General features: G+C 43.5%; 1 protein-coding gene across 4 annotated transcripts in view; it reads right to left on the reverse strand.

Annotated features, from left to right (window-relative positions):
- Window positions 1-13,954, reverse strand: part of Rfx4 (regulatory factor X4) — a 158,114-nt gene that overhangs the window by 117,592 nt on the left and 26,568 nt on the right. For all 4 annotated transcript variants that reach the window (XM_031349020.1, XM_031349018.1, XM_031349023.1 and 1 more), the window contains exon 2: window positions 13,543-13,629. In XM_031349020.1, coding sequence (XP_031204880.1) covers window positions 13,543-13,629 — 87 coding nt within the window. The remainder of the gene's footprint in view (window positions 1-13,542; window positions 13,630-13,954) is intronic.

Consider the following 13,954-nt stretch of genomic DNA (forward strand, 5'->3'; position numbering starts at 1 on the left):
AAAAAAAAAAAAAAAAAAGATTCCACATCTGGTGAGGGATCTCTTCCTGGTTCACAGGGGCTCTTTAGCATATGCAGGGCTCCCCCACCCCCACCGCCATGGCAGGATGGGCGGGAAGCTCTCCGAAGTCTTTTTTATAATAGCACTCATTCAGTCTTGAAGACCACCCTCGTGCTCTAACCCCCTCTCCCTAGATCTCCACTTCTAAATACCATCACTTTGGGCTTCAAGTGTCAACATTCAAATTCAGTGGACAGCTGCCTTGCTGGGCTGCAAGTTCAGGAAGACACAGACCCTGCTCCAGGTGTCTCTGGTGCCAACACACAGCAGAGGCTTAGAAAGTATTTGTGGAATAAAGAGATGATAATACCAAATTAAAGGGTGAGCCCTTCTGTCTGGCTTCAGAAAGCACACGGAATACCAGCACATGCAGGAACATACATGGAAGACTTGTAACATGCTAAGAGTATGCAAGCCCTTCATGAAGCCTTGTTTAGCTTTCACACCTGCCCTAGCAAGTAGGTAAGTTCACATACACACACACACACACACACACACACACACACACACACACACACACACACGCTCGCGCAACACCAAATGCACCATCTATGGTGTTTAGGGTTCATCAACATGAGAGTTGATGTTATTAGCTAATAACCACAGGTTATCAACATTTTCTCCTCTTACGCTGAATAGATGGGAGGCTCAGTGAAGTAAGTCATTTGTCTAAGGTCATGTGGATCCCAGGGGAGGAAAGACAATGAATACATCTTACCCTTGTCAGAACCTCCCAAAGTCCAGCATCTCTGAGCCTGGCTTTCTTTCCAGCCTGCAGTAATGGGCTGGAGGGTTAAAGAACATAGTTACTCCCTGGCTGTTTCCCCCTAGTGGTTTAGTCCCTGTGCTGATTTAATTTGCCATATCTAGGTACCTGTTCTAGGACATTTCCTGCCTGGAGACTGATTGGTGGGAGAAAGGCTCTAAATTAATTACCTCTTCAAATCAAAAGAGGAAAGGTTCAAGTTCACGCCAGTCTTGGGTTTCACTTCCAAGTTCTAATTCTATTTCCTTCCATTGTGCGGGTCTGCCCACACCTGGCCAGGCCTCACCTGTTGGGAACAGGCAGTTGGCCAATGTTTCGTTCCCCCTAAGTCACCTCCTTCTCCATCCACCTAAGAGCCCCAGCTGGTTTGCAGGGTGCATGGTACCGGAGCTCTTGGCAGTGGCACCAACCCCTAACAGCAAATCTCTCTCCCTGTGGGAACAGGACTCAGTCCCAGACAAAACAGTGATGTTGGTGACATTGTTCTGTTTCCTTTCCCTCTTCTGGATGAATTCCTCCATAGCCTCTGTCTAGGGAGGAGCCCATGTAATTCAGATGTGGAACCCAAAAGCTGAACAAGAAAAATTTCATATATTTTCACCACAAAAAAAAATTTCAAGACTTTCTATGTGAGGGAATAGAAAATGTGCCGTGATTTTCAAAGATAATGGCTCACTTGGAAAAACCACAATCATGATATACATAGTGGGCTCATCTGTCCTCCCCACTTAAGCTCCACAAAACCAGGAAGAGAAAGAGAAAGAGCCCAGAGGGAAAACTGGCAAAGCATGTTGGTAGGTGTCAGAAGTTAGTCACTATGGTCCACCTTCAGGATGAGGTGGGCTCAAAGCACATCCGTGAGTAACAAATGAGCAGGAGGCATTGGTCCTCTCTTTGCCTGAGCTGGACACGGGGCATCTGTTTGCCTGGGCATTTTTTACCTTTTCTAAGGACTGAAAAGTTACCATTAATTTGTTAAATGATTAAGTCACACATCAGAAAAGGGGAGGAGGTCTGTAGACCTGGGAGAGGGCTCTTCTAGAAGAGGGAAATACCTCAGCCTGAAGACCTCAGTGTAACCCAAGGAGAGGGGAATGCATTTAGGATTTAGGATTATAAAAACTACTAGTCTGAGCCAACTTGGCACACCAGTCTGTTTTTTTTCTTTCCTCTTCTTTCTTTCTTTCTTTCTTCCTTTCTTTCTTTCTTTCTTTCTTTCTTTCTTTCTTTCTTCCTTTCTTTCTTTCTTTCTTTCTGTCTTTCTGTCTTTCTTTCTTTCTGTCTTTCTTTTTGTTGCTTCCTCTCTAGATTATGCTCTACTTTGCATGGGTCGTAAAATAAATGGTTTCACTTTCAAAACTCCAGTATTCTCATTATGAGGAAATGGTCTGAATGGTCTGTCTTCATCAATGGGAAGAGAAACACTAAGATTATACGGGTTGCTGATTAGACTGGTAAAATTCCACAGGAAACTGCCCACCCCAAATCTGCTACAAGGCTATGAGAAGCAAGTACCTTGCCTCCGATGGGGAGTGTAGAATAGTTCCTCCAGTGAAGAGGATCCTTTGATAGACCGTGCTGAAATCTCAAATGTCCTTTAAGCAGGAGCCTCACACCTGGATTATACCCAGACACATGGGAATGATACAAATTTAGGGCCCTATCATGGCTTGCTTGTAATGGAAACTTGGAAGTGACCCAGTGTCTGTCTGGTTTACTAAATAATGACACAGTTTCACCCTGGAATACGATGCAGCTGCAAAAACAAACAAACAAACAAAACAAAACAAAAAACCCTTATTTCCCTTTCTTCTCTCTCTCTTTTGTCTTTCTCTCTTTTTTATTTGAGACAGGATTTTATGTAGCCTAGGCTAGCTTCAAACTCATGATATAGCCAAGGATGGCCACGAATGCCTGGCCCTTTTGTATCTACCTCCCAAGTGTGGCATTATTGGTGTGTGCCTGGTGATCACGGTGTGTGCCTGGTGATCCCTGTCTCACCAACACTGAACACTCCTGGGTTAACCCAGAAGTGAGCACATCAAGTCACAGCAGTGTGCATGTTTGCATAAATACCATTTGTGTGAGAGAGAAAATAGACACAGAACTGAAGTGGAAACTTCGGTTTTTGGAAAGTTACATCAAATGGATGGGGCACACAGGTGAAAGGATGTCTTGCTGAAGCAAACATGTAAAGAATGTTTTCTAAAGCAGGCACTTTTCCCTGAGGAGGACAGACAAGCAGGCTAGGGAGGAAGAAATTGCTGGGACATCTTAAATCTGTATTCTGGTGCCTCATTGGCAAACTGGCAGTCTCACATTCCCGCACTCAGGCTGCTGCTGACACCCAGGAAGGTGATCCTGTTCTTCAAAAGCTGCCATAGGCTGATAATAGAACACTTACCCAGCACACATGGCCCTAGGTTCCAACTCTACCACCACAAATAATGATAATGATCATGATGATGGTAGTGGGGTTGTGGTAGTGGTGGTGGTGGTGGTAGTGGTGGTGATGATGGTAGTGATGATGGTGGTGGTGGTAAAGATTATAAAAAGCTGCTCATGGAGATTTCCCTGTAGAAGACCCCTTTTCTTTCTGACTTTAAGGGAATGTCTAGCCTGAGCTACTATCTGAGCTCTCTCTGCTACTATCAGGGAGATTTTTGCCCACAGCTTGATGGACTTATGAAGCAGGTCTTGGAGACAATTCTCTCCCCTAGCCTGTCTTCTCCCCATTGGATAAAGCCCAGCAATTTTCACATCATTCTTTCCCTGTTAGGAGTTTCAAATGAGATTTAACAACATTTCCTGTTCCCTAGAATCCCTCTTACCTAGTTACAAGGCCCCAAACTTGATAATAAAACTAAGGGACCCAGAGTGAGCTGAGTGGAGAAAGGGGAGACTTTCACCTTGAAACAGGGAGCTACCTTAATAGAACAGCGCTGTGTCACATCACCTCGTGACCCCCCCTGACCCTGGGCTTCCTCTGCTGTCACACTGCTAAGCGTTCTCTGTCACCTCATGGTGAGTCAAGGGAAGAAGCCCTCTGGGACAAGGCAAGATGGCAGGCAGGAGAACCACCATCAGGAACTGGGAGAAAGGGGGAGAGGAGACCCAGAGTAGACCAAACAGAGGAGAAAGACGTCCCATCCTCCAGGCCACAGGACCATTTGCAAGTATGCACCGGGTCTGTCAGTACCAAAGGCTGCGGCTGCTACTAAGATACAAGCTGGAGGCTAGAGTCCTTTGATGTTTAGGTACTAGGAAAGGGCAGCCTGAGGGTTTGAGACTGCACATACTCTAGATCTCAGAGAGAGGAAAAGAGTTCTGAAACATCCATTGGTCCCTTGCTCTTTGGAACCATCTTATCACCTAAGTCTCTCCAGTTTCCCCTGTGACTAGCACAGCTAACCTGCACCTCATCTTTTCAAACCTGCACCTTGAGGGAGCCCTGGGAGTACCCTCTTGGCTCGAAGACTTCTCAGTAGCCTGAAACCACCACCTCAATGGACTTCTGAGGCACCTTAGCCATCAGACTTGCAGCTCCTTCTTTGGACTTCTAATCATCCCTTGACAACACTTCCACATGAATGTCCATCATCAAAGGAAGTCAGGGCAGGAACTAAAGCAAGGCAGGAACCTGAAGGCAGGAGCTGATGCAGACAGAGGTGCTTATTGGCTTGCTCTTTGTGGTTTGTTCAGCCTGCTTTCTTAGAGGACCCAGGACCACCAGCCCAAGGGTGGTCCTACTCACAATGGGCTGGGACCTTCCATATCAATTGCTAATTAAGAAAAATGCACGCTGGGTGGTGTGACACACATCATTAATTGGAGAGGCAGAGGCAGGAAACTATGAGTTTGAAGTCAGCCAGGTCTTTGGAGTGAGATCTAGAACAGCCAGAACTACACAGTGAAACCCTATCTTTTTTTTTTTTGAAATCCTATCTTAAAAAACCAAAACCAAAACCAAAAGAAGAAAAACCAAGAGCGAAGAAGAAAAAAAAGGCAATGCTTTTCTGGCTTGCCTCCTTACAGCCCAATCTTCTGAAGACATTTTCTTTGTAGATGCTTATTTCTCTCATGATCGCTTGTGTCAGATTGACATAAAACTGCATCACAGGGCCGGACACTCACATTTCCTGGCCGGTTTTCCGTGTCTTCTTTCGACTTTCTGCTTGAAGCAATAGAACTCAAGACCCAGCTCGTGGATTTCTGCCTCCTGCTCTTTACCATCTTTGCAGTAGACTAGACATGATATAAAACGACTACTGAGGGGTCTGGGGAGGAAACCCAACTGGTGAAGTGCTTGTCTCCAAGCATGGGGCTCTGAGTTCAATCCTCAGAACCCATGCTTTAAAGCAGGCTCAGTATGGCAAGAAAAGGGCTGGAAGGAAGATGGGCTAGCCAGAGCTAACAGAAGCATGAGATCTTCAGTCAGGAAGATGGGTTAGCCAGAGCCTAATGAGCGTGAGATCTGCAGTCAGGGGTTCTCGTGTTAACGTGTCCGGAGTTCCAGATTATGGAGGAGGGAGTAAGGGGCAGAAAATAGATCTGAAAGACAAGGACTAAGACAGCCACAGATCTGATGACAATCTACAGATCAGAGAAACACCACTCCCCATGAAGAAAAGATACAACCAAGTCCTATGTGTGGGTGCTATCTCTATACCACTGAAAACAGAAGGCTAAGAAGATAACTTTAACAGCAGCAAGAAAACATCACACTCCAGTCAAAGAAATGATGGTTCCTCTGTAGACTTACACCCAAGAGATATTTTTTTTGTATTTAGAAGATAATTGAAATGTCAATTTTAACATGTTAACAAGAAAGTCAAAAATCCAAATCCCACACGGACCTAGAATTTTATATCCAGCATCCTTCAGAAATACCGACGAATAAAGACACCTAATGTGATGTGCTCTACACTGCATTGTGCTACAAGCGTCAAAGTCAGGAAACCAATCTCTTTGCACACATGAAAAATGATCCCAAGAACTGGCAGAAATAAAGAGCCAGGAAGGGGGGGGGGCATATGCAAATCAACAAAAGTAAATATCAGGTCTCTTGTGGTGTCTGACATATTTAGACCAAAAGCACATTCAGGTAAGAGCCTGGGAGGTCAGAATGAGGTCAGTGGACTAAATTCACTGTGCTCTCCCGCTGAGCATGAAGTGAGAAGGAGCAAGTCAAAGCAGACATAGTAAGAGGATTGCAAACCACAAGATTTTCACTCTGTTATTGGTGTGTGTGTACATGTCTATGTGGATTTGTGCACATGAGTGTAAATGAATGTAGTGGCCAGGTTGATGCTGGTTGTCTTTCTCAATCACTCTCCTCTTATTTTCTGAAACAAAGTCTCTCACTGAGCCTAGAGCTCAGGCATTTGGCTGTCTGGCTAGCAAGGGCACTCCCAGGGGGGCCTCCTGTCTCTGACTCATAACACTGGGATCATAGACACCTGTGGCCACACTACTCTTTTTGTTGTGTTTTGTTTTGTTTTGTTTTGTTGGTTTTTTTAAGACAGGGTTTCTATGTTTAGCCCTGGCTATCCTGGAACTAACTCTGTAGACCAGGCTGGCCTTGAACTCAGAAATCTGCCTGCCTCTGCCTCCCAAGTGCTGGGATTAAAGGTGTGCGCCACTACTTCCCGGCTCATACTACTCTTGATATGGATACTGGCAGTCAAACTAAGGTCCCTAAGCTGTGCACCCAAGCACATTAACCTCTGAGCCATCTCCCCAGACCAGGATTTCCTCTCTAAGAGTATGTCTGCTTTGAAAATGAGCCAAAGAAAGTATCAGTTTAAACAAGTATTCCATAAACTATACCCCACAAAAAGACAATACTAAGTATGGTGCTAACACTACTGACAAAACTAAGGGAGATCTTCAATGGAGGTAAAGATTATCAAGTGACATTTTTTATAGTTTTAGAGAAACACACACTCAGATCAAAACAAAAACAAACAAATAAATAAACAAAAAAGCCAGCCAAGAGCAACAATAACAAACAGCCTGTGACAGTTTGGTGGCAGAGGGCTTGCCCTGCCCACACAAGGCCTTTGGGTTGATTCCCAGCACCACACAGAACAACAAAACAATAGAACAACAGAACAACCTTCATTGTGGGGCTAGAGGAGGGACTCATTAGCAGAGTGTGTGCTTAGCATGTGTGTGACCCTGGGTTCCATCCCCAGCACCAAGGAAATGATACCAAAAACCTTACTCCTGAATCTAGCAAAATCAGAAAAACAAACAAACAAACAAACAAACAAACAAAAACAGAGATGAAAAATACACTGTAACAACCCAGAAAGAAGTTGGGGTAGTTGGGGCAAAACTTCAAGACAAAATATATTAGTGGTGATAGGGCAGAAATGTTTGATGATGATGATGAGGAGGAGGATGGTCATTGATAAGAAATTAATATTTTTAAGTTAAAAACTAACAAAACTAAAAGGATATTTGGAAGCAATTATAATCAGTGGAGCTTTCAATGCATTTGTCTCCAAATCAAGAAGGCAGCAGGATCTTTAAGGATGCGGTGGGTTTGATCCAGTTTGATCCAGCCCCACTTGACAGACAGCCAAAGCACTTTCCTCCCTGTGGCATTTGCCAAGATAAAGCCTGCACTGGGACAGGAAGTAAGTCTCAACAATTTCAAATATTGACATTGTACAGAAGATGTTCTGTGATACAGCGGAGCTAGGTAAAATCAGGAACTGGATGATAGCTAAGCAATGGCAAAGGCTTGGAGAGTAAAGCGTGGACCTGCGGACAAGCCACAGGCAAGAGAGAACGTCATGGTAGAAGACTTAAAGCAGGTCACCTGATGATAATGGAAGGTAACATACAATGTGGAACACAGGACCAGGATGTAGCTCAGTGCAGGAGCATATGCCTAGCATGCATGAAGCCCAGGTTCTGCCCCTAATAGAGAGGGAGAGACAGAGAAAGAAGGGGAGGGGAGAAGAGGAGAAGAAAGGAAAAGCTATGGAATACAGCTAAATTTTGCTTCGAAGAAAATTTATAATTTTAAATGTATATCTTAGAAAAAGCTGAAAATCAATTATTTGCCCCAAACTAGATAAAGTCAACAAATTAAATTCAAAGGAGGAAGGAGATAAATAATAAACATGAGAGTAGAGATAAATGCAACAGAGAGGAGGGGTGAACTGAGAGATGATAAAGGTGACACAAGAAATGAAGGGAGAGTTGGGCCATATGCCATGTTTGTCAGGGTTTATATTGCTGGGATAAAGGCTATCACCAAAAACAACTTGGGGAAGAAAGGGTTTATTTCACCTTATAGTTTATCAGTCCGTTACTGAGGACAGGGCAAGAACCTGCAGGTAGGAACTGAAGGCAGAAAGGAGCCTTGGAAGGACACTGCTTTCTGGCTTGCTCCCCATGGCTTGCTCAGTTTGCTTTCTTACATGCCCAGATCCATCTGCCCCTCCCAAGTTGGTTGGACCCTCCCGAGTCAATCTCTAATTACAAAAATGTCCTTCAGGCTTGCCTATGGGCCAATGTTATGGAAGCATTTTCTCAACCTTGGTTCCTCTTCTCAGATAACTCTTGCTTGTGTCAACTTGACCTAAATCTAGCTAGTACACAGATAAATGTCGAGATACAAATAATATACATTCCTTAAAAATAACAATTTGTTAAAATAAGAAAATTATGAATAATTTTATACCCACTTAAAGTATTTAACCAGACGTTAAACACCTTCCTTCAAAGAAAAACTCCAAAATGTATAGAATAGTTGAAGGTATGACCCAGGAATGCATACTTCAAAAGGTGACACTCTGACCAAGTGTAGTTTATTCAAAAATCCAATAATCAATGAAATCCACAATGTTAGCAGAAAACAAGGAGACACGTGACCTTCAGAAAAAGGTATTTGGTGAAATTTAACAACCGTTCAAGTAAAATTTCTTGGTGTGCTAGGGAAAGAAGGGTTTTTCTCAGTCTGAAGAAAGGATGCAAAATTCCACATACAAAGAATCCTCTTCAAAGAGACTCACTAAAAATGCCCATGGATTAGTCTGGGAGCAAGACAAGGAAGCCCTGGCTCACCTCTTCAACTGGGCATCACTCGAGGGGTCCCAGCTAATGCACCACAGCAAGGAAACAAACAAACAAACAAACAAAAACACCACAAAAAGATTGGGCTGGGATTGGGCTGGTGAGGGAGCTTGCATTCCAGGCTTGACAGCCTAAGCTCAGTCCTCAGAACACGAGAGGTGGAAAGAGAGAGCCCAACGTTGCCCTTCTGCATGGTATTGGTACAGAAAGAGACACTTTGATCAATGCAATTGGATCAAAGACCCAGAAATGAACCCACACACCTATGGACACGTGATGTTTTGATAGAGAAGAAAGCATCTTCAACCAATGATGCTGGTCTAACTAGATGTTTTCATGTAGAAGAATGCAAATAGATCTATATTTATCACCCTGCATAAAATTCAAGTCCAAGTGTATCAAAGACCTCAACATAAAACCTGATATACTAAAATCTCATGGAAGAGAAAGTGGGCAATACCCTTGAATGCATTGGTACAGGACACAACTTCCTGAGCAGAACACCAATGGCTCTAAGATTAACAACTGATAAATGGGACCTCATGAAACTGCAAAACTTCTATAAGGCAAAGGACACTGGCAAAAAAAAATTGTCCTTTAACCTCCACATGCCCACTGTGTAACACTGGAGCACACATTACATACATACATACATACATACATACATACATACACACACACACACATACATACATACATACATACACACACACACACACACACATAAGCAGGCAAGTAAAGAAGTAAAGTAATAAATACATAAATAATTATAATAAACCTTTAAAAAGGTAGAGATAATAAAAGAGAAATAAGCACTGTTATCCTTGGTTGACGTGATATGCATACGATATTCAGACAATGTGGTCAGGCATGGAGGTATATTCATGTAATCCATGACACAAGAAGAGGAAACACGAGCATGAAAAGTTTCAGATCATCCAGGAGTACAAGTCAAGACTCTGTCTCAAAAATTCAAGGGTTCAGGAGTGGGATCCCTGCCTAGTATGTGCGTGACTCTAGGGTTGATCTTAAACAACCCTCGAAAGCAAATCTATAAGTCAACTAATTATCTGTATCTGATAAAACAATTACACTCTGACGTGCTAATGAGTACTAATTATAAAAATATTAATACTATTAACACCAAAGAACATCAGTTGCCTAGGAATAAATCCAAAGTAAGATGATGATCATTTTAAATTAAAATGATCTAAATATACAGATCAAATATAGATTAAAAAGTCAAGAGGTAGGTTTTCCAAAAGTTTTTGTTGTTGTTACTTCTGTTTGTTTGTTTGAGACAGAGTTTCTCCGTGTAGCCCTGGCTGTTCTAGAACTCACTCTGTAGACCAGGCTGGTCTGGAACTCAAGAGATCCACTTGCCTCTGCCTCCTGAGTGTACCACCATCCCTAGCTGGTTTTCCAAGATATTCAGGAAGTATACTTACTTATCTTTATTTTGTGTGTATGTGTGCATGCCTGCATGTATATCTATGCACCATGTATTTGTCAATGCTCAAGGAGGGCAGAAGGGGTATGTGATTCCCTGGAGCTGGAGTGGCAGGCAGTTGTAAGTGGCCTGATACAGTTTCCAGGGACCAAGTCCAGTCATCTGGAAGCAGCAAATCATCATGATTGCTGAGGTGTCAACAATGCCTCATCTCCCCAACTTTTTTAGTAGATTCCATGAAACCCTATTTTTTTAAAAAAAAAAAATCTTAGTAATTTCTTTCCTTGTCAATGTGAAAAAAGTACCAGCTAATTCTTAAGACTATATGGATTTGTAAGAATATTTCTAAAGTGTATATGGAAGAATGTAGATTACCCCAAGACTATCATAAAGAAATTTAAAAAAAAAAATGAAGCATGGTGACACTCGTGGGTAATCTTGGTCATGGGGAGGCAGATGCAAGAGGCTTGCATGTTGCAGGCTGGGTTATACACTGAGTTCCAGACCAGCCTTGCCTAAGCAGTGAGACCCTGTCCCCAAAGAAATGAGATCAAAGAGAAATGCAGTGAGGTCTTTGTTAGCTGACACCACTGCCTATAAAGGTGCTGTGGTATTGGCACAAGAGAGACAGAGAGACCAATAGTGCAGAACATAACCCTGCAGACCTGGATCCCTGCACAAATGACCTTCAATTCCCGGCAAAGGAACCTGTCAGTGGGCAATGGATGCTCTTTTCCAGAAATGGACCAATGTTTGTTGAAAATTACTAATGAAAATAAAAAAAAAAAAGAACTTTGACATGTCCTTTACACTTACAGACAAAAAGTTCAGATGGTCAGCTGACATAAAGGTAAAGTAATAAAATTCTATATGAGTTACTACAAATCTTCATGACCTCAAGTAAGCAAATTTCCCAACTCAGAAGGCAGTAACTGTTGGAGAAAGCACTGGTGGTTTGGGCCTTTGTTAAGAACTTCTGGAGGGTGTGGAGATGGCTGAGTGGATTAAGGCTCTTGATGCCAAGCCTGATATCCTGTGCTCCATTCCTGGGACCCACATGGTGGAAGAAGAAATTAACTCTTGCAAATTGTCCTCGGGCCTCCACCTGTGTGCCATAGCATGCATGACCTCCCCCCAACTACTTACACCCCAAATATATGTTAAATTAAACATTAAAGAAATATCAAGTTAGGAAGTTTAACTCATCCAAAATTAACATTAAGAGAATGAAGGGGGCTGGGGAGAAGGCTCAGCAATAAAGAGCTTGCCTTACAAGTGTGAAGGTGAGTTTGAGTCCCAGAACCCATGTGAGAAGCCAGGCTTTGGGAGGGCACTTGTAATCCCAGTGCTGCTGAGGTAGAAAAGAGCCTCTTGGGGCCTTACTGGCCAGCCAGCCTAGCCTACTCAAGCAAGTTCTAGGCCGATGAGAAAACCTGCCTCAAAAAACAAGGTGGCCAGTTCCTTCAAAACTCTCCTCTCCTCTGGTGAGAGGTTGACTTCTGGCCTCCATGCATCTATGTGGACATCCACAAACACACTCACACATGCATCACAAGCGTGCACCCGTGTGCACACACACAGAGTGAGTAGGCAAGCCACAAATGGAGAGAAGATATGTGTTCTACTTTTACCTGGTGAACCCTCTTAGATAGATTGTAGAAACAAGTCAGATATCATTAAAGAGAAGACAACACTATTTTTAAAACACTCAGGCAGAAGACATGAGCAGGCTGCAGAACAGTAGGCATATGGTAAGATACTCTCGAGGTATCAGAGAAATGCAAATTAAAGCCGCAGTGATGACATCATGCACTTGTGTGAACAGCTAAGATCGAAAGGACTGGGTCCAACAAAGGCTGTCAGGGAAGTGAGCCACCAGAAGCCTCGGCTGCACCTGGGGGTTCACATCAGCTACCTGGAAAGCTGTACGGCTCTATCTACTAAGGCTGTCTATGCCTTTATCCTGTGACAACCCTAGCAAATCTGAGTGCCTGAGTCCACCGAAGATACGAGGATGTTCAGATCACCGGTCTTCTTAAAACTCATAAAAAGTGGAAGAGGCATGCCCATTGCCAAAGTCAAAACAGTCTCTCCCACAGCACTAAAGCCAGACAGAAGCACTGCAAAGGGAAAGGAAGCTGCGGACCAGCATCTCGTGTGCGGAGTGATGCAAACGCACTCAACGAAAAGCTGGCAAATAGATGGAATACAGCGCATGTGAAAACTGCAGAACACAGAGCACTCTGCAATGACCAAGCTGGGGGCATCACCTGTGTGCAAAGATGGTACAACACATAAAGATCAGTGTAATTAATATGCCACGGTAACGTAAGATAGAGGAAAAAAACATGATCATATTAATTGGCACAGAAGAAAACACTGGATGGAATTAAACACTTTATGATCCAAAAAAAACAACAACAAAAAAAAAAAAACAAAAAACAAAAAATCAAAACAAAACCAAAGCAGAACCAACTCAGAGGATTAGGAATAGGAGGAAACTCCCTCCACACAGTAAAGGCGCAAGTTTAAAGAATGTGCTAAAGGGCTGTTGGCGGGTGGTCTCAGCTCTGGCTTTGAGAAGCTGAGCTAAGGCGGCATCCCACCCAAAGGAGAAGGATTATATTTTGATCTGCAGGGGTGCTGTAGTGCGCTGTACCCCCCTTTTAGTGCCAATGGTGAGCGAACACACAGTCCTGAACTATGAGGCCTATCCCAGCACACGGAAAGGTGTGAACGTGGGGATTTACATCCTGCAGTTAACTCCAGTTCCTACTTGAGGGTCCAGAAGACATCTCTACCTTCCAGAAGCAAGGTCATTGATTTGTTACTCTAAACCTCCAACACAGCCACATCAACAGTGGGTCCAGAAAGTGTCCTCCCCTCAGGGGTCTGCGTGTATACAATCGCAGCTCCACTCTGGTGGGATCTGTGGGGAACCAGGCTAGAAGAGCCATAGCGGAAGACAGGTGTGTAAACGGCAAACGGGGCCTTGCCCTGGCCCGGATTTCCATGCCCACGTGAGTGGATTCCACTTTCTCTGCAGCACATTCCTGGTTAGAGAGTGTCTTGTTCCAGGTAAAACTAGCAAGGCTAGGGTAAAGGTTTGTACCCCTCCCATCAGGACCCTAGCGTGGTCAGGGATGTCATAAAGGAATGAGAGTCGAGCACTTACTTTCATCATTAGACACATTCCCCAGAGATGTGTGGCTGGAATAGCGTTTATTCTCGCTTTCATTGAGACATCTTTCAATCCAGCTCTCTACAGAAGAAAAAAAATAACCAATCAATCAATCAATCAGTCACAGAGCTTCTGTTTGCAGGAGACAGATACATCACAAATATATTAGATGTATATGATCATAAGCTTTCCTACACGTCAGCCTGAACCAGAAATGGACTGTCTGTATAGCTTTGCGTGCACCATTCATTGCTAGTGAAAGCTTGCCAAGTAGCTTGCAGGCCACATAGCCATTTGCAGACCCACTTGGAATCAAAATCTACTAATTCTGGAACATTTGAAGCCTAGTATTACCAACAAAGGATCATCTTTCCTTTACGAGATACATTCCTGAGATGTGGTTTGC

This window comes from Mastomys coucha, unplaced genomic scaffold, assembly GCF_008632895.1.
Source record: "Mastomys coucha isolate ucsf_1 unplaced genomic scaffold, UCSF_Mcou_1 pScaffold4, whole genome shotgun sequence".
Classification (NCBI taxonomy): domain Eukaryota; kingdom Metazoa; phylum Chordata; class Mammalia; order Rodentia; family Muridae; genus Mastomys; species Mastomys coucha.